Source organism: Rhamphochromis sp. 'chilingali', assembly GCF_963969265.1.
Source record: "Rhamphochromis sp. 'chilingali' genome assembly, chromosome: 13".
NCBI lineage: Eukaryota > Metazoa > Chordata > Actinopteri > Cichliformes > Cichlidae > Rhamphochromis > Rhamphochromis sp. 'chilingali'.
In genome coordinates, this window is record NC_137940.1 from 23,773,429 (window position 1) to 23,795,821 (window position 22,393).

The window sequence follows — 22,393 nt, forward strand, 5'->3', positions numbered from 1 at the left end:
TTACATTTTGAAGCATCTCTGCATAGCTACAGGTTCACCAGAAAGTAAATATCGGACACCTACCCTTAAGGTAGGTTTTCCTCTCCTCAAAGACATACAACTGCCTGAATTTAGGAAAGGCTAATGGTGACTGTAATTACGTATTATACAGCCCAGGGATAAATTGTCATATCATAAAGTCTGTCTCTCACACACACACACACACACACACACACACACACACACACACACACACACACACACACACACACACACACACACACGCACGCACGCGCACACACGCAAACCACAGCAGAGGCTAGCCCGGTTTTAAACAGTGACAATAATATTAGACAGAGAGAAAGAGAGAGAGCGCTTGTTGTTTTGTACCCCCCATGCCCTCTGTGGACCTGCTGCTGGTGGAGCTCTGAACAGGAGAGGGGAATGTTACTATGGAGACCGTTTCCATCTCTAGCGGCAGTCAGAGAGAGCGAGAGAGAGAGAGAGAGTGTATGTGTGTGTCAATAGCTCTCTGACTTAGTTGCTGATGCTAGCTGTAATTCAGCAGACAGTGAGAGAGAGAGAGAGAGAGAGAGAGAGAGAGAGAGAGAGAGAGAGAGAGAGAGAGAGAGAGAGAGAGAGAGAGCTGCAATAGAGTCCCCATAGACGGACTCATCGCTTCACAAAAACCTGTCGTGCATGGTGGAAATGACCATGCATCCTGTCTGTGTGTATACTGTGAATCTGGCTCTGTCCTCCTCCAGTTTTAATTTAAATGTTAGAGAAAGTCACAGATGAGGCCAGAGGGATTCTTACGAGCACGTGTTGATAATGACATGATGTGGGAGGGCAAAACTAATTATATTTGAATGAAGAAATAATGACCTTTCACAGAGAAGACAAAGTCTGACCTAATTGCAGCCTGGGAGAACCCTTCAATGCACCATGCTGGTGTTGCATGTACTGTAGCAACACATGCTAAAGGCGCTCTGTAAATGCATTTGTACACCGTCTCTCTCTCTCTCTCACACACACACACACACACACACACACACACACACACACACACACACACACACACACACAGTAATGTCTTCCAGTACCACCAGGCCAAAGTCACTCATGTGAATCGAATGGAATCGGCTTAGCATTCAGCATTCTTTAATCAAAGCTGGTTTCGCCCTTTTTTGCCCTTCTCCTCTCTGTTTCTGCCCCCTCCCCATCCCCCCCCCACTGCCTCTCTTCTTTTCCCTTCCCTCATCATCATCATCCACACATTAAGTCACTGAGGGGAAACAGTAATTGATGGATGCTATTTAACAAGTTTACACACGAATACATCCTTCAATCATCTCTTTGAATGATCAACCAGGCAGAGCCAGTGGAGCTGAAACACACGCTAACGTGATGGAATGCTCCCTTAAATGAGTTTTTTTTTCTTTCATGCAAATGATTTCAGACCAGACATGACTTGTAATTGCGTTTGTGAATGGCAAACATCTTCTTCAAATGAAACTTTATGACAATAGAAAAATAAATTCGCAGCACTGTCACAGGTGGGCAGGGTGTCTCAAATGATTTCTGCTGTTGTCAGTTGTTACATGACCAAGATGACTTGAATTAGAGGGAAGCCAGACACTGGACTGATCAAATGCTTACTTGGATGGACACACACACACACACACACACACACACAACCAGATGAAGCCTATAAATCCTGTGGCCAGCCAGGTCTGACAAAGACAGGTCAGCGCTTCCTGATGCATCAGAGGGATGCTTGAGATAACACACATCCATCACCAGTAATAACTCAGACGAGCCTGCTGGCCTGCTGCTCAGATGTCTACATGGAAGACTGAATTAAAACAGGCATGGCACAGTTCTTATCTGCTTCTATCCAACAATCTGACCCCCAATAACCCCTTCACTGTGCAATATAGAATTGGCAATCAGACCAGCTGGATGGAAACATAGATATGCATCGATTCTGGAATGAAAACCCCGTACGAAGAGCCAGAGACACAGGAAAACCAGGAAGGGAGGGAGAATATTGAGTTTATTTATAGAGGCCTGTGCACAGCACACCACCCAAAAGAGAGAGGTGCCACTAAATGCAATCACAGAGAAAGGAAAGGTCTGGGGAGAGAAGTCGGTTTCACAAAATAGCTCAATAAAAGCTTGTACAGCAAGATTCACTGGCACAGACACCGGCAGAGACCAAAAATAAGAGTGCCCTGCCTAACCTCTAGACAACGCATAATCCTGTCAGGAGCTAAGGCAACAAGAAAGCAAATTGACGTTGATCTCGTGGCACTGCGGAGTTGTGTAAGACACAAAGACTTGAAAAAGGTGTGCCTGAATAGAAAGCAAGTTGCATAAGGGGTGTGCAGTATTTCCAGGTAGAAGGAGGGACGTGAGCAACCTGGTGCTGTGCAAAAGCTTTGTTAGAGGTAGAGGGGAAAGGATTACAGCACTTGTGCTGAGCTGCCTGCGTCAAAGGATCAAGCCGGAGGATAATTCAAGTCTGTTCTCACACTCCCTTTCACCTGCCAGTCTTGTTCCCTCAATGACAATTAACAAATGTGTCTTTAGTGCCATTCTTCCTAGGGAATGAATAAACACACGCTAGTATTACATGCTCTGGAAATGGAGACCATTCATGTGCTGAACAAGCAGCTGATAATAACTTCAATTCACACCACCAACAATAGAGATCAATCACATTTTTGAATAAACCCCACTACCTACTGGTCCGGTACCCCGTCAGATGATTAAGGGTTTATTCAACTCGATTACCTTCACATAAAGCAACAGAGCACAATGCAGGTCTCCTCATCAGAAGAGAATGACTCTTTGTAAGATCTGGAGTGAACAAGCTAATTAACCTGGTTTCTCCAGGATCAGCCCCATGAGACTGAGACAGGGTGTGTGTATTTTGTGTTCCTTTTTCTTGCATGTGTGTGTGTGGATTCTTTTGTGCATGTATCTTTGTGTGTGTGCATGTGTGATTTTTTTTTTGTATCCCCACACTCCAGGGAGTTGAGGGTGAAATGGGCAAGACGTGATACTGCTTCTCTTCTCACACTTCATTAACACATCGCCGTGGTACACATCTGACTATAGACACAACACGAGGCAAAAATGGAGCAGAGGAAGAGGGGATAGAGGAACCAGCATTCATCCCCTGCAGGCCCTAAGCTGAATACCAAGAAGAGTGATTTCAAATTCTTGTTATTTGGTATTCTTTTAGAAATTGAAAATAGAGAGCAGGGGGGATGGTAGGAAAGCGAGGATGCGCAGTATTATAATCCCCCACCAAAAACAAAAGCTGACACTCACGCTCGATCTGTCTGCCTGCGATGCTTTGGTGAAATCCCTTTCATCTTCCTGTTTCCATCAAAGATTAGATGGCTGCTGTACAGACTAAAACCTTACATTTATTAGTGACCTTATCACCAGCACATGTAGCATTCTGAGTGGCGCTGCTTCCTCGACAGGACACGGGAATTAGCTATCAAAACTTACAAATATATCCCATTATAAAATCCCAGAAAGGTCAAGAACTGCTTAGCCTTGAGGCTAGCTGCACCCCGAATGACTCACACACAGTACGTCTATTCCAGTGCTAACTCATCTACTGACCAGGAAGCCATATCACAGTAGAAAAATAGGACATTTTTGTCATCGTCCTACAGTAGCAACACCACGGGTATTCTTTAATAAATTCTCATTAAATTTTCATGGTGCTTCAGACTTAATAAGAAGCTAATCAGGGGATGAAAGCAGCTGCTGAATAAGGAGTGCGACTCGCCCCAACTTCACAGCTTGCCATTAAGCCTCCGCTACCCCCCGCACCATCTCCATACATGTACATGCACAGTCTTTCTTGCACTATGTGGCGAGGCGGGGCGAGGCGTTTTGAGTGCTTCATAGTAAATAATGGATGGGACCTGAGGGTATGGTGGGCTAAGTCTTTTTATGCCGGGGTCCTAAAGTGTGGCCCCAGGCCGTTTGCCTTGGCACAGCCGACAGAGCTCTGGCTCTGTTCTCAGCAGCAGCGGCGGCAGCAATAAAGGCTGTGAGCCCTCTGTAGTGGGACTGCATCAGTATTCAGTGGGGCTAGAGAGGTCACATCACACACAAGCTTGTATCAGACAGATGTATAACAGCAAAGCAAAGAGCAAGAGGTAGAATGTGAAGAAGAGGGGGGGCAGGGGAGAGAAAGAGGAAGGGATTACATATCCGACCAGTTGTTCTTTAAGTCATTGTTCCACTAACAAAATTGTAAAGGACCAGAAATCAATACTAAAGCAGGCGTTATGTTAGGTCCTGCCTCACAGCCAGAAAGCTATTTGCATTTTTAAACCCAATGTGGTGCTATTTCATCCATTATCACAACATCCAAGGAGGAGGTGGCTGAAAATGAACTGTTGTAGGAGCACCACAGTCCACTGACTCAACACGCGTATACACAGCCACGGTGAGAAATCATCCATTCTGTCACCATTAGCAACGTGTCATCTGCAGGCGGTTGCCGAATGCAAATCAGAGTGTAATACAATTTTCTCCCCTCTAGATAATAATGATGACTCTGGAAACTTCACTTTAAAATTGAGGAGACTTTGAAATTTCATGCCTGACTACGAATGACTACAGCGTGTTCAACAGAGTCAGTGTAACCACCCACAGACCCACCAAGCACTGAGGGGTGGGATTGGTGCAAGACAAAGGTCAGCTTGAGTGACATCATTAGAGTATCCTGCTTTTGTGGACAAGGATTGCCTGAGGGGAAACCCAACCAACTCACTGCTGCTCATCAGAACCATTGTGTGTGTGTGTGTGTGTGTGTGTGTGTGTGTGTGTGTGTGTGTGTGTGTGTGTGTGTGTGTGTGTGTGTATAAGATGTGGGTCACATGTCAGTAGGAACAGTTATCATATACTGTATCATCATGTACAAAGAATTAAAAGAAGTACATGTGAGTATAAGATTACACATTTTTCATGGTCATGCCAGGTTCGTGCATGTATGCATGTGTACTGCATGTGATGTGACAGCATCAATATGGAATCCATAATTTGCTCACCCCTGGCCTCAGAAACAAAGCATAGCTAATTACTCTGGTGACACAGAGGGCACAAGCTGCCAGCTGAGGGCCTGGAGGAGAGCTTTGAGCTGAACTAGCTGCGAGAGGTCGACGTGTGGAAGCGGCCCTGTGATCTGTGATTTCTGAGTGTTCACCACAGATGTTAGAGGCCATACACTTGGCTGCACAAGTATGCAGATAAACACATTCATACGGATTTTGTGTGAGAGAGAGAGAGAAAGTGTGTGTGTGAGTGTGTGTGTGTGAGAGAGAGATAACGTGTGTGTGAGAGTGAGAGAGAGAAAGAGAAAGTGTGTGTGTGCGTGTGTGTGGTCTGCACATACTGGGTCTGATAAAAAATGTGCAGTTTGGGGAATTCATAGAGATGGGTAGAAGACTGACTTTATAGCACTTAAGGGTGACAAGGATTTAGAGGTTGAAAGGACACACACACACACACACACACACACACACACACACACACACACACACACACACACACACACACACACACACAGTAATTCATGATATATGAAGTGTGATGATCAGTCATAAATTACAGCAATAAAACATAACAAAAGCAGACATCTGAAAAGCACAGATGGGCTTCAGACTGGATGGTCCTTTGCTTTGGGAGGACATATTTGACAGTCCTCGTGCTGAATGAATGAGATGGTAGATGGAAGAGTGGGAGAGACAGAGAAGGAGCGACAGGGAGATGAAGATTCCCTGCCGTTTTTAAATCTCAGCGCACACATCAAACAAAGATATTCATCGCACCCTCTCGCGCACTCGCTGCGAACCGGTGGCAGTGAGTTTAGTTGTGAAAGAGAATCATCTAAGCCCTAGGCAAATAATGGTGCTCTCCATTTGAATGAAGAAAAGGAAGGAAAAGGGACGAGGGGAAACGGCACAAAAGCGTGCAAGAATGAGAACATACGTATGTCTTTTGAGCCCTGACTTTGTTTCTCCTCCAGCCTGCAATGGCATCTGTAACCTGAGCCCCACAGAAGCTCTGTGGTGGCTCTGACCCACCCTGCAGCCACTCATAACCTCCAACAACATCCATCCTGTTCAATTGTGTAGAGTGTGTCCATAAATATCTTATCCCATGTGGAGCTCCATAATATTTGAAATTACATTCCTCTTTTCACTGATTTTGTTCCTCACCCAATCTTATGGTAAGTGGGTGGCAAAATGTGTCTGGTGTGAAAAAAACTAAAGGATTTCCCAGTTCTGCAGTAACTATTTATACAATTGGCAAGCCTTCCACTGAAACACTGCATCAAACTGAACAATAAAAACCACTCAACAGAATAGGACAATTAAGCTGAAGATGGGAGATGTCCACTTATTAAGGAATTGAAAATTGAGCTTAATCTGTGGTTAAAAATATAAAGTTATTCATATGTGGCCCTTGGCATTTACAACAAATACAGTACAGAAGGGCATTTAGCCTCTATGAAGTTTGATTGTACTGCAATAATTTTAAAACAAAAAGCCATCAGACCTCAATGTTTTTGTAATCTCAATGCTATCAGTGCAGCAGATAATGTCTATGAGCAATCTGCATAATTGCATAATGAGATCAACCACCATTTTCACCTATAAATCAGTGTTTTATGTTCATTAGCGATCCAAGGAGCTCATAGAGAAAAGCTGGAGCTAATTGGCAGAACATAAGGGAAGTATTAAACATCACTTTTAACAGGTTGGAACTCAAAAGGCTGATGTCTGTGGTAAATGAGGAGAAACACATGCATGGAACAGAGCAACATTTGTAGCTGCAGGGTGGGAAAAAAAGGTTATGTGCATTGCATACAGTGAAAACGTGTGTCTGTGGATGCATGTGTGCTAGAGAGAGAGAGATGGATCCATATTTCATTGTGTTGTCTCCTTGAATTAGGGCACCTTGCCTGCTCCTTTTTTTTTTTTTTTTTCAACAAGTGCACACAGAAGGAAAAAAAATACATTTTTTCCCACTACTTCACACATTCTCTTTAAACTCAGAAACTAGGGAATAAAACATTCTGTACTGGTGCCTCTACAAGGAACAATCCAAACAGATTAAAAAAACCCTGATTACTCTGATCAAGATGCTTATTATAGCGCTAACCGGTGATGGGAAACCACCCCATCCTGCCCAGTTATTACATTCTCACTGGATCTTCACCACAAATGACCAGAATGTTCCCGTAATAACCCCAGCTTATTCTGTGACTAAGGTGATTAAACGAGCTTTAAGTGATCCCACCTTTATGCATTTAATAGTCCCCGCACAGCATCATTATATAGCCTAACATGAGGATATTTATTTTTATCATCTATTTATGCCATCTTATGTGTAACCTGCTGTCATTTACGGGCTACTTAATAATTAGATTGACCAATTTCTTGCTGTGATATTAGCATCCCTTTAGCTACAGCCGCAGGTTATTTACTGTCAAACACCTTTAAACTGTGTTTCTTTTCAACATCAAAATACCTTCGGTTGCATAGTTGTGGTCGCGAAGGAAGCTGTTGTTGATTTTCCGGGTGTCACTCTCCTCCTCCATTGAAAAATCGGCTGATTCGAAATCCTGAAAGCGGCAGACCTGCTCCCATCCTGCCCGGTACCGTCAGCAGGCGGGCTGTGGGACCAGCGGGGGGCCTGTCATGGCTCCAGATCTCCGGTGTAATCAACACAATCGCGATCAAATACCTGTGATGACGACGGTGCACGGGGCAGGTCCTGTCCACACCTCGGGTGGCATCCAACAGACCGACCGTCCGCAACGCAGTGACAGTGTCGACTCCAACAGTGGATTTAATAGCCTAATTATTGCAGCGCGTCATAGGTGCGTCTGCCTCAGGGAACTCTTCAAACGCGTATCTCCCAAAAATGTCAGCACGGAAAACCTGCAGCTTAGAGCTGATGATGATTTCAATAAACGTGTTCTTGAAGGTTGAACCTGAAGTAGCAGCAGCAGCATGGGCGCACTCCGTAAATCTGTTCTGGAGGACTGGAGTTTAGGCAGGCGAGATTTTCCCCTCCCAGTGCCAGCGGGGCGGGCGGGATTATGCGTCAACAAGCTTGCTCCGATCACCTCCGCATTTCCATGTCATAGCCTACAGCGATGCATCTCCACTTTTTCTGGATCCAGATTCTGCATGGTCTCCTCGCTCTTTCTCATTCATTCATTGATCGAAACGGCCCGGCGCCTGCGATCCCTGCAGCTCAGCTGACTCACTGTGCCGGATAGCGCAGAGCTTCACTGTAGCTGCCCACTCTGCTGCTGCGCTTCAGCAGGGGCCCCTCCCTGCTGCTTGACGGCTGGCTCTTTAAAAACCTACAAGCAGCACCACCAGGACTAGTAAAGACTTCAAAATCTGTTCACAGATTTTTGAACCACCGAGGTTTGTGTGTGTGTGGGTGTAAAGTCACTGGTAGCAGGTTGCTCTTAAACTACCATTCCTCCATTCTGCTTCAGAGGCATCTATGCACTGCAGTGGCTTGTGTTACTTTTCTTCTAATTAAGACCCTAAAAACAGCTATTCAAGCCACAACACTGAGGTTTGGATGGATGTGTTATGAGGTGCATGACATGTCACATTTCTGTCCGAACACATGACAGAGGATTCAGAAATTAAAGGCAGAGAGGGGTCACAAAGCAGAAAGACCGAGACAGAGAGAAGGAAAGGTGAACTTAAACTAGAGAACAGAGGTGACTAGAAAGAATAAGAAAAAATAACCAGAGGCTGATTAATTAGATTAGTAAGGTCACCATCTGCGGCTCTTTCGGGAAAGATCTGATTTCACTGCTGAGTTTAATGACGACGCACAAAACGAACTCATAATCTTTAATGAGTGTGTGTGTGTGCAGCATCAGAGTGCAATGCATCTCAGCTCTATCTACTCACTTTACGCTAAATCTCTTTGGTACCACAAAGGGACTGGGTATCTCCCCTGCACAAGCCTCAGCGCACATAGCATCAGCAGAGATTGTGGAGCCCCCTCTACTAAATGCATTAGCTCTCTAATCCACAGGACCATTTGCACATCCAATCCTCTTCTCCTCTACTAATGGGGATCTGGCTGTGAGGGAGGCATGCTGCACATAGCAAAAAAGACAGGGGCCTCCTACACATGCTGTTTTACACCCCATCAACCTCCAAACTCCATCTCCATCAGAATACATTACGGGGCATTATCCATGCAGGGGGATAATGAAGGCTGCTGGAGCATCCGTGAGGACTCGTAGTTCACGTTTCCATATTTACAGTCCTCCACACCTTTAATGAAATCAGCAGAGAAATGCTGCCATCCTTGACCCTCTTAGATTTAACTGAGTGGTCAATAGCATTTCCCACCTCTATCAATATTTAAACAGGATATACGGGGACAAAAGAAACACAAAGCCCTCCTCTTCAACAAAGACTTTGGCTAAGTCACAGCTGAGCAGGCCGAATAAACTGAAATGGAATCGGCGAGACAAAAGGGTTTTATAGAATGAAGCCACATGGATGAGCGGTTCAGTTTTGTCAGATTTTGTTGGGAGTTGAGGGGGGGAAATTATGAGGCAGAAACATGGTTAAAGCACAGATATTTGACTGTATAATGAAGGAATAAGTGGAGACTGCTGCTTGGAGCCAGAGCCTGGGATCAATGCTACAACATCTATACAATATCCTCTCTTCCTGCCTTGGTCCCATTCGCTGTGCATACAAGTCCTTACCTGCATTCCATTCCCCTCCAGCACTTCATAATGTGACTAAGAAAGTAATTACAGGTTGATACACTCATATTCTCAAAGCCTTCACTCAAAAGGCCCCAAGTTTCTTCACCCCGCGGCTCAATTGATGCTGTCCTCCTCCTCAGAACACCAAGCTACTTGTTCTCCTCCGCTACCTCAGCTCTCTCGCTCATTACACCCCATCTCCCACTCCACTGGGTAAGACACTAGCGACTGAGCGTCTACAGCCCAGCTGCTGCGTGTCAGACTTGTAGGAAATGCTCTGGGGGGCGGCCAGAATTGGAGAGCGTGTCCTCAATTCTCCTCGATCGTGTGGACAAAGTGGGTTAAATTAGACTCCAGCAGCACCAAACATAGGGACACAATCACGTGGCAATGATATTTTAGTCATGGCCAATTGCTTTCCTTGATGTGTTGTAATTGCTTGACCCGGGGATTCCGGTGAAGGGCTACAGGAGGCAAAGACGCTGTCTGCATACCAAAAAAACGCATGCATACGCTTTTACATATAGATACTTGAGAACACCGCAGCTGTTCGGCACAGTTCCCTATACTTCTACACCTTCATTGCAATTACCTCATATCTCAGAACTTCAGTCAATAGTGTATTGATCGGTGGATAATGTCAGGTTTAAATAGGCGAAGATATTGACTATTGTCATCAGTTAATCCAATAAATAGGAGGTTGTGGTAAATAAATCCCAAAGCATATACGCAAGGTAACCATAGTTTGGGCTGAAAATGCAATAATTTATTTTACACCAGTTATCTTGATTGTAAATTGGTCATGTCAAATCTTAGACACAATGCTACTAGAATACCTTTATTTGTTATTGTACGGCTATATAACAAAATCTCGATCATCTCTCTGAGAGATTTGTTAAGTCCTTGATCCACCTGCATGTGTCATCACCGATAGCTAGATTTAGCAGTTTGGTCATGATTATATCAAACGCAGAGCTGAGGTCTACAAACAACAATCCTGCATATGTCCCCAGGTGTTGAAGGTGAGTCAGTGCAGCATGGAGACGGCGTTTATAAGAACCGCTGTTGACCTGTTGGTCCAGTGTGGCTGGAAGTGAAGTAATCTAGTGATGCTTTTTAGCATGTTCACTATTTATTTCAATGTACTGACATGCTATCGTTCTTCAACTACCAGTATACACGAGACTGGAATGTTTTGCAGGGTTTGTGATTCATAAATCAAATTTCCTATAAACATGACATTTTCAATTGATGGTGCAAAAGGAAGAGGTAACTAAAGTTATTACAATTATTCCAGAGGGGAAAAACAACATCTGTGCCACATTTCATGGAATATCATTGAGTAGCTGTTGGAGGCGTTTCAACAGAGAACCTCGTGGTTTCACAGAGGGAAATGTCAAGAGATGATCAGTCATAGGGACACGCCATTTGGAAACATAAATGAAGACGCAAAAAACTGTGCCCCGGGCCATCGAGCTGGTTTATCATATATTTCATCAGATGTCAAAACTCTGATGTGCTGGCAGAGTAAGACTAAAAGTCAGCTTTTTTTCCACACAAGTAATTTCTATCATTCATTTTATGTTCATGTTCATCACAGCTTGACTGAAACATGCCCATGTCAGAAGGCAGAACACAAATGTTATAGTCTTACCTGTTCATTTAACTGGATGCAACATGACCAGGGCACTCATTCAAATATGAAGAAACATGTTCACGTGACATTTGATTAATGATGAACGGAGCATTAAGATTGAGCTGCTGAGCAATAATAATATCTATAAAAGATTTCACAGCATGACATGTTCAAAATTTCTTGACAATTTATTTGACACTTGGAACAAGTGGTGGACTGACCGACTGAGGCTGCCTAAAACTGCTCGCTGCTGCAGCTTCAAATCCAATATTGCCATAATTGCTAATTGATTTACAGCACTACCCACAATGCTTTAATACATTCAGATATTTTAAATGAATAGCTGCCGTCCCTTGAACAGCACAACAAAATCTGTGATGGAAAGCAAATCTAAACTGCCTGAAGTCATACAATCATGCAAATTGAAAACTATGGATTATTTTACTCAGGAAAGCTGTGGTTACAGAATTAAGATTTAACCCTAGGCAATGTTTGACCTACTTTGTTTCAAGATTTATTGTAGAATTATGAAGCAGGTATTCTCACAAAACAGCTGTTCCTAAAAACTGCCATCATTTGACCAGGATGCTTTAACTGAACATAAGAAAGGACTGTATTATTATATTATAATAGTCCAGAGGTTTGAAAGCACAAAATGCAAAATAAAACAAAATACATTAAAAACACTAAAAAAGGCCATTTTCTTCCTCTTTAAGGTAGAAAGGTAAAGCTGTAATTCAAAACATATACAGTAAAGCCTATTTAGTAGTTGAGCTGATTTCGTATGACATGCCTCAGTGGGACAAGCTGTATCAGAGCACAACATGCTGAGCTACACAGTTGTTATGGTCATAATTTTTAATGTCTGTTCACCGGTTTTAGATTTTTTCTGTGTTACCCAACAAATCAGGATGATAATCATTCAATGGCATTAAATTCCCTCTCCAAACATTCATTGCCTGCCATTAGCCATGCAACCCACCCTGGCATTAAGAGCAGCTAAACACACGGGGGTAATAGGATTGGCCTGGCAGTCCATCTGTCAGGGGACTGAGTAGCAGCAAACCCCAAGGAACAAGTACCTGGCCTGGATACGCTCTCTCATTCTGCCCTTTCTTTGCGGTCTACTACGGAAATATTTATACGGTTTTTAAATGTAACCTCTGTGAAACTAAAACACTGTCATTCAAGCACATAAATGCCAGAAAGAAAAGGTAAAAAGCTGGAAAATACAGTCTCTAGTGGGAGTTTATAACCTCCTGGCTTTAAGTAATATAAAATGCTGCTACTCTTCTGTTAATAGACTACAGATGGAGATACATGTAGTCGGCAAATGAATTGAGTCAGGGTGGGGGAGGGATAACAGAGGAGAACTCAGGGCCTGGAAGAAGGAAGGGGAGAAAGATAAAAAGATGGATGTATAGTTTTGGTTGAGGGCATTAAATCAAGCCTAGAGGCTGTCCCTAAATCAGTAGGCTTTACTCTTGGTGTCATTCCAATTACATCAGGATGAGACTAATGCTCCATTGCTCCGAGACTTCAGACCAGCAGGACTGGATTTTCTGTTTCCCCCTGACTCTCTAGTCCCCTCCCCCAACCTCCCCCCCTTTAGCTCTCTATCTCTCCCTCCTTCGCTCTCTCTCTGCCTCCCTTGATAATAAATTAATTGAAAAGAATGCATGTACAATGATTAGCGCAGGACGTAGCATTTTGGTTGAACATTAATCAAGCGAAATGATTGTGTTTGCATGTACACACCTCAAGAACAGAGGCATGGATGCATGACCCACATTGGCATCTATATAAAGCAGGTACCCTAATCACAAAATACACACATATACACACTTATAATAGCCTTTGTTGTGTTAAAATGTTACGAGCAATAAAGCAACATACAAATTGGCCGACAGGTGAAGAATCCTACAACGCTGCTACACATTTTGATTTGTTTTCTGACTACACAGTCTAGTCTTGCTGAGAGGAAATGGTGCCACTTAACAGAAAATCATTGCATTGCGCTGCTACGGTTGCTAGGTAACTGCAATTGAACTGGCATTGCAATGCAACACAACAGCTGTCCACATAATTGGACAATTAAGATCTTAAAATGTCATTATTTTGGTTATATTCATCTCTATAAAGGCTCAAGCACGTCCCAACACATTTTGTACTAGTTGGGTTAATGGGAAGAACACAGAGGGCTCATGTTCGGAGGAAAGCTGGCTTTCATTAGTGAAAATGATCAGCGCTTTATTGGGAGAAAACAGCAAAAACAAAGTCTGTCTGTGCGGCCCTGAAAGACTGGACAAACACAGTGTGTTGTCAAGTATGCTATATTTAACCTACAGGACTTTCCTCTATGTGTGGACGCATGAAAGACCGACTGGTAGAAAGTAGGTTAAGCAGGTTAGTGAGTGCCTACAAAGCCACCTACCCATACACAAGTAGGGATCAATGCGCAGCTTATGTTCAGAACCGTGGACAGCTCTGCACTGTGCTGAAGCTAGCAGAAAGTGAAAAAGGCCTAAAGGGGAAATACAATTTCTATAAAATGTTTCTCAGATGTCGTATAGCTCGGCTTTCATTTGAACAAATCAGAGAGAAAAGCTAGTGGAGTTAGTTCAGGAGCTGCTTCTAATATGAATTAACTAGTCAGTATAATAAAAAATGACTATCACGAGTTTTCACAGCCTTTTGTGTCTTCAAATATTTTCTCTGTATCAAACTAACAATCAAAAACTAAGAATAACAAAACAAAGAAACTCTTTTCTGTAAATGGAATTCTTTTCCAGCTTTCACACAATTATACGCTGTTGTAATGTACATGCCTACTGTGTGTGCTGTAGTACCATGCTGAAGCACTGTTATGTGCCAGCATGTAGGTAATCACGCTTGTTGGACAGGGAGTGTCTATTCAAGAAGAACTCCTGTTACTAACAAGAAAAGCAGCAGTGTGGAAATAGCCTGACCCCACATCTGAACATTCTTTTCTTCTTTTTTTTTTTGCTACAGCTTGCCAGAGAGGGTTCCCTGCAGCCATTCAGTCATGTTTCAACCAGCCCCATGTGACAACAGAACATGTTCTCTGTGCACCTCGGTTCAAGACTCCCCCACCCACACACACACAGACTCAAGCTCTCACACGCAAATGCACATTGCTTTATTACAATAGTCCACACACACGCACTCCGTCAACAACAAAGACAAACACATGCAAGCATGTCACACTTAGAGGCTGTAATCTCCAGGAAAATCCCATTTGGCAGAGCAGCTGCCAGCGTGGATCACAGATAGACTGTAGTTGTGGTGCCCACAGGGTAGCAAGCTGTCCATCCACACTTTTCTATCAAGTAGAGTCGCCAACCACCCACCCACCCACCCCCGAAACCGACACGCACACCTAAAGATGAGCTTAAGATGGGATCAGGCCCTACCACTGTGATGGTAAATTCTTGCCATTTGCCACTCTAATAGGTAGGTGTCAATAAGCTCAAACAGCCTTTTTCTCATTTAAACAGGGCTTTGCTTTGTTATTTAATTTATTGATTTGTTATGAGTGGGATCTATGTTGCAACGTAGCTGCAGGGATTTGCCATTTTTGATGTAGCATGATGTGAGGAGACTTTCTGGCAAAAGTGGTCCGTCCATCTGTCTGCTTATCGTGCTGGCTGGCTGTCAAAAACACTTTCTCTGTTGATGTGAAATGAGACTTGGATAATAAAATAAAATATTAAAATCATTCTAAATCTTTCATATGCATTACAGATCTAATAAAAAACAACAACAAACTATATCCACCCATCACAGCATCCACAAATGTATACAAAATAAGATTAAACATACAATGACAGCATGTCATGTGCTCGAGGCTCCAGTATTAAAGGAGATAATCTTATAGCACCACCAACTGGTAAAAAATTAATATTACATGCTTGAACCTAGGCAACGATTTAAGATTGATTTAGCTTATTTTAACTCCGGCCATGATCCCTAAAAGCTGTTTGTCAGCCTGTACAGTTTACAGTACCACAGTTATGCATCTGTGTAATTTGGGTTTGTTTACTATTACATTCACATATTTATTGATTTTTTTGGACATAAGTGTGCCTACATTGTTAAAGATAAATGAGGCTGGGTCCTGTCTTTGTTAAGACCAGAAAAGCAGGATGTGCATGTGCATTGTTGAGCAGTGATGCACCCATCTTATTCGCCCTTTTGTATTCACTATTCATTTACTAAAGTGTCTCCATGTGATGCTAAGCTTAGAGAAGGTCATTCACTGGAAGAGACCTATTGACTGGTTGAAAGTCGTGGCACATTGATTGTATGTGTGTGTGTGTGGGAGGGGGGAGGGGTGAATTTGTGTTCAACATTCAAAGATGTAATTACTTTATTTATTTGACACTTGTCTATCTGGTGCAAAAAGGCATAAATAATAATCAAAACAATACAAAAAACCATCTTGCTATTGATTTTGTAACCAGCTGGCAGGCAAATGCATTTTTTCAAACACTAAATTTTATAGTGCATCCCTTGTTTTGAATATATTTTGTAGAATAAATTAGTCAAAGATAACAAAAAGCAGACCTTAACCATATTAGAATTCAGAGAAATATACCAATATTAGCACGAAAAAGAAAAATGTCATAAACATATAATGTAATGGATGTCATTTTAACAAGTACTTTTGTGAATGTTCCAGTATAATGGGTCATAACACAGTTCAGACATTGAAGCGGGCATTAACAGTTATTTATAAATGATTAAACAAACAGGTGTCCTTTTTATTGTTCTACTGTGAATGAACCAAATTAATTAAACACACACACAAATAAAATATATTAACAGTCAAATATAGTAAGCCAAATTAAGATAAAAGTGAAATTCACCGTTGACTCTTTCAATATATAACTTGTCATCAATTCATAATTCTCTGAAAAATGTGTTTATTATTTCCAGCACACTGATTCTTGAGTTATTTCCTAAGAACTTGCTTTGTGAGGTTAAAACTGAAATCTAATCATTTTATCCTTGAATCCCAAGAAAGTTTGTGGATTTTTTTTAATAGATTCATGACGATTTGAGATGCAATTGTTGCCAGGACAGCAGACGTTAATAGTAGTTTTCTCTGATAAAATATAGATTGCATATAAAAGATGGCTGTAGCCATTAATGAATCTCTCTTTGGTTTGTGAGGCTGTGTTATAAAGCCTCAAGATATGATGAGCAAGTGAGTATTATACTTTAATGTATAATATTGTAAAGGAAACAAAACAGGAAACAAAACATCAATCAAAAAATTGCTCTCTTTTTTATTCGGGCTACTGAAATTTATTTTGGGCTACCAAAAACTGAAGAGTCCCTGCCCGAAGGGCTACCAGGGATTTTGAAATTTTGCGAGCCCTGAGATATATATATTTTTTTTCTTACTTTTTTCTTTCAGCAACATTAAATTTAAAAACTGTACTTTTGAGTTAAAATATATATTTATAATTTTAATAAATGACAAATTAAAAAGGCATGAACATTTTTTTTGTATCGAAAAAATATCGAACCGTGACACCAAAGTATCGAACCGAACCGTGAATTTTGTGTATCGTTGCACCCCTCATATCTATCTATCTATAGATATAGATATATATACTTTGATCAGGCGTATCAGCATTTTAACTTCTCATTCTTTGTTCCACATTGAGAAAATGTCCCATAATTTTTATGGACTCAACCCTAGGGACAGGAACTTTTCTAAAGTCTACTTGCTTCCAAGGCCACCCTCAAAAAGTCACCAGGTACACTGATTTGGCCACAATTTGATGGACCAGCCACAACAAACACTGGGAATTTGCTTAGGACTTGAAGCTGGTGGAAGGTGACTGTGTTATTTTTCAATTTCACAAATGGAGAATACACAATGTGGACTCACTTTCAGCTTTAGTGTCTCAGACAAACACACTCTTTGCTTCAGATTTAGTTTTAGTTTGTTGGGATCTGGTCACCCTACTGCCATGTGATATGAATTATACATAAATTAAATGTGTGTGTGCGTGTGTGTGTGTGTGTGTGTGTGTGTGTGTGTGTGTGTGTATAAGATGTGGGTCACATGTCAGTAGGAACAGTTGTCATATACTGTATCATCATGTACAAAGAATTAAAAGAAGTACATGTGAGTATAAGATTACACATTTTTCATGGTCATGCCAGGTTCGTGCATGTATGCATGTGTACTGCTCTCCCTGCATGTGATGTGACAGCATCAATATGGAATCCATAATTTGCTCACCCCTGGCCTCAGAAACAAAGCATAGCTAATTACTCTGGTGACACAGAGGGCACAAGCTGCCAGCTGAGGGCCTGGAGGAGAGCTTTGAGCTGAACTAGCTGCGAGAGGTCGACGTGTGGAAGCGGCCCTGTGATCTGTGATTTCTGAGTGTTCACCACAGATGTTAGAGGCCATACACTTGGCTGCACAAGTATGCAGATAAACACATTCATACGGATTTTTAAGGGCAGTGGCGCTAAGAGGACCTCCATCTCCTCTGACAAACGAGTGAGTGAAACCGCCGAGAGAATGTGAAACGAGGCGGGGAGTCGGGCTGGGAGTTTTGCCTTACAGACATGCTTCAGTAATCACACAGCAAGGAGGCAGACAGATAGGATGTTTCTTTGTGAAACAGCCATTTCCTCCATGCGGAGGTTCTTCCTGGCAAATCTAGCTCCTGGAACCTGACCCTGCTGCTTACAGTGAAAACCAGTACGCTCAGACAATCACATGTTACATGTTCAAACTGTTGCTTTTCCACTCAAGTGCTATGTTAATGTAAAATAGCAGCAATCAGACACACTGAAATATGTCACACACATCTGCGGGGCACACGTACTAATCTCACAGCTAATGGCTTAAGTTTGAGGTAAACAGTAAACAGCCCTGTGCGCCAGGACAGCTTGGTCTAGCGGCACACTGTCAATACTAATGACATCAGCACACAAAGTATCACTATGGAAACCTGGAGGCCCTGGGTCTGTCCCACACCCCTGTGTACTACCGGAAGGCTGCAAGAAAAAGAAGCCCAACTGGGGAAATAAAATGAAAGCGAAGGTAAGGAAAATCAAAAACAGAGAGTGCTAAAGGATGGAAGCTAGTGAATGAGATTCAGTAAAATGAAGACGGGTGAAATCAAGGGTGAGCCAATTGCCTGAAAGAAGGAAAGAGAAAGAGGGGGAACGGGTGAGTTGTGGGGTTTGGAGGCAATGGTTGGTTGAAGCTGGTTTGGAGCCAGAGGCGAGTGCTTGGTATGAAAACAGGCAGAGCAGTGTGCGGCAGCCAAGCCTGAGATTTAACTCTGCCGGAAGAGAGCTCCTTCCCCCCACCAAAAAAAAAAAAAAAAAATCTGCACTCTCATCTTCTACCCCTCCTCCTGCATGCATCACCCTATCCATCACACACTCCATTCCACAGCCCGACCGCCTCTCCTTTTACTCAGCCACACTTTCAAACAGACCAGATGGGCTCAGTACACCCCACTGTCTGCTGCCATCGACATCACTGTAATGCTACCGGCCTCCTGAGCTGTTTTACTTCCAAGTACAGTTTTGCTAAAGTGACTGCTGCAAAACCAGCTTGGCACTGGATCACTGTGAGCAGGTCTAACAGTATGAATTAATGTGTGGCTCATTAAGGGGAAAAAAAGCAATACCTCTCATGTTAGATCAGTCAGAGCATGTTGGGTCTTGGCCTTCAAAAATATTTACTATCAAGCGTAAAATTGGCTGCTGGAGGGAAACTTAATTTAGCCTCAGTATTGTGCTTTGTCACCTGCCGGGCCGCCAAACACCTTTTGTGCTACGTGGGTCACAGAGGCATTTGGTCAGAACAATGTGAACTAATCACAGGAAGCCACGGTTAAGAAGGAAACGAACATCGTAACAGAGTGGGTACAAACCCACTGTAGTCTGAGTTAAAGTCAGACTACAGGTGCTGGAAGATTAATAACTGCCTGTTTGTCTTTAATTCTCTTGCACAATTTTATATGTAAGAAATGCAATGTTTGAGCTTTAAAATGTTTTTGAAAATTTCTTCTTTACAAGCAATTATGTAAATTGGGGTTTAATAATATGGGCTGATTAGACTGAGATTTAATCAGTAATGTGATTTGGGAAATCGCATTGTCTAATTTAATTTGAGTTAAGCTTTTTTCTTTCCTCCTTTTTGGACTCATTGCCTTCTGACTCAAATCAGTTTCTGTTGAGCCTCAGCAGGCTCGAGAGATGGCGCCTAAGCAAATGAGATAACAAGTGCTGAACTGACAGACTGTCATCCAGTCACGTCTGCATAATCCCAGAGTATGGTGCTGGTGTCATGGTGGGATTTAAAATCTGGTTGCAGTGAGACAAAGGTGGTCAACAGAACACTTGGCTAAGAGTTATTTAAAAAGCAGAACTACTGAAAAATATTCATCCAGTTAAAACCTGTTTTAATATGCCTGACATCCTTTACTTTTTAAATTATTTTTAAGCATGTGGATATAGTACATGTGTTGCATTCATTTCATTCTTTTGTAAAATTAGTTTAAATGTTATGTAATAAATATCTAGCACAAATATTTTTGATTTGATATTTTTCTTCTAGAATCAAATCAAAGCATATTCAGAATGTATTCAAAATTTAAGCTGTTATTACCTGGTACTGTAATGTACATAACAAAGTCACAACAAAGAAAAGCGATATTTAGAGTCCTCCTATACAGTGTTGGTCAAGTTACTTGAAAAAAGTAATCAGTAACTAATTACTGATTACTTCCCCAAAAAAGTAATCCCGTTACTTTACTGATTACTTATTTTCAAAAGTAATTACTTACTTAGTTACTTAGTTACTTTTTAAAAACACGATTTACAACCTGAAGAGGTGATAAAGCGATAGATCTTTCAGCCCAATTCTACCTTTTCTACATAATCCATCATACAAAATGTAATCAAATGGAAAAGTCCCTTTTTTAAAACTTGTTTTATTAGTTTTAATCTTTTAACTTTATGCATCAAGCAAAAATTTAATTATATGCAACATTCTCTGACTGGAAGAAATTTGTTTAATATTTAAACCTATTTTCTGCACATTCCAGCACATAAAATTATTGGTTTTTTTGTGTTTACACTCACTCTTTCAAATAGATGCAAGTAAAACACAGCAGAAAATAAATAAAGTCAAAGACTCAGCGGCCCTTTTGCTCTATTTTCACCTGTAAAGCAGGAGCAGGGTAGGCGGAGGTTTACCCTGGTGCAGGTGTGCCGCAGCGGTCAGTGGAAGAATCCGCGAGTTTCTCTGTGAGTTTCCCATTACGTCATAGCGCTCTCGGTGCTTGCTCGGAAGTTTAGGGGGGTTTTTTGCTGTAAAAAGAAGTTTTCTTCCCACGCACGATGGACGCTAATGTTTTTGTCACTTTTTATGGAATCAAACTTAAACTAAGGTCAGTACTTCCACGCTTTAAACGCTGCAAGCTCATACTCGCTCCCGCACTCCATATATTATCCACTGTTGATCTGCACACAGCTGTTTTCACGAATGTTGCACTTGCTTACGTCACTGTCATGAGACATTCTCGCAAAAAAATCACAGTTTTAGTAACGCAGTAACGCAGCGTTCCTACGTGAAAGTAATGGTAATCTAATTACCGTTTTTGCAATAGTAATCCCTTACTTTACTCGTTACTTGAAAAAAGTAATCAGATTACAACGCGTTACTGCCCATCTCTGCTCATATATCATCCACCATATACTTATATGTTGTCAGTACAAACAATGGCAGTAAGAAACATAGTTTTAATAGCCCTGTATAGCATAAATCATTAGCTTGACTCTGAAGACCTTGGTGGATTTAAGCCAAAGTGTAATGGATTGTTGACATCACTCTACACCTTCAACTTCAAATCTTTTATTACACCCAAGAAACATATAAGCAATCATAAATACTAAATTGCTCACTTTAAGTGTGCGGCAGATAGCTGCTGTTTATCACAAGTCGTCAATATCAGACGTGACTTATAGGTGAACAAAATATAAAAAGACTGAGTTCTGGTTTTCATGTGACATCATGTGTCGGAGAGCTGGATGTTCTGTACTCTGTGTGCGCTTCCATGTGCAGGACTCGGGGGTTGTGGGGTAGCACAGTGAGTGAAAAGAGACCACAGGGAGAGGTTGACTGGTACTCCGTGTACTGCTGTTGTCTGCTGCTTCATACTGTAACATCTGGTTACATTATTTATCCAGTGCCATGTCTTCAGTGTATAACACCATTCAGATAGGACAGTAAAAGCTTTCACTGCAGTATGGCGCGAGCAGTGATGAAGCATTCCTCCCTCTTCCCTTCTCCCTCACACACACACATGCAACACTATACTCTGTGGTTCTGACAGATAGAAAACATAACAGATGACTCATAAACATCCTGCTATCTAAAGCTGTCTCTGCTCCAGACAATGTTTTGGTTTTGATTCCTGCCTCTTATCGACCCTAATGCTCAGGTTGTTTTGTACAATCAGAAGTGCAATGACTCTGCAACGGTGGATGGCTATTTTCAGAAGGATATAGGAAAAACTATGCTGGGAAACCATAAAACGGGCACCTAAACCAAGATCTAATTGGATCACAGCTATTGCTTCTATGGGTGCGGTTGGGTTTGGGTTTCTACAGGCAGCTGAAAGGAATACCAAGTCATGTCTGCTCCTTAAACTGAATGCTTACTATCCTCACAGCAGATGACATTGTCACCTCTCCTTCACTGTTTTCCTGCAGCTTTTTGGTAGGATTCATGTGAAAACAGCATTATTCTATTTTATTTTCACTATTCCCAAAAAAGAACTATGGTACAGTAACACTACAATTTTCATGCAGTTATATTGTTAGTTTAAATTATTTTCTGTATATTTTCGAAACCTAAATAAAAAGATTTTTAGCCACTTGGGGGCAGCGGAAACTACATGTGA

At 41.9% G+C, this 22,393-nt stretch overlaps 1 protein-coding gene across 2 annotated transcripts in view; it reads right to left on the reverse strand.

Annotated features, from left to right (window-relative positions):
- The window catches only part of ppp2r2ba (protein phosphatase 2, regulatory subunit B, beta a), a 44,376-nt gene that overhangs the window by 14,769 nt on the left and 7,214 nt on the right, over window positions 1-22,393 (reverse strand). The window contains exon 1 of one of the 2 annotated variants that reach the window (XM_080900930.1): window positions 7,549-8,352. The exons of the other annotated variant lie outside the window; for it this stretch is intronic. Coding sequence (XP_080757056.1) covers window positions 7,549-7,618 — 70 coding nt within the window. The 5' untranslated portion in view covers window positions 7,619-8,352. Of the gene's footprint in view, window positions 1-7,548; window positions 8,353-22,393 lie in introns of those variants that run through there. 2 annotated transcript variants of the gene reach the window in all.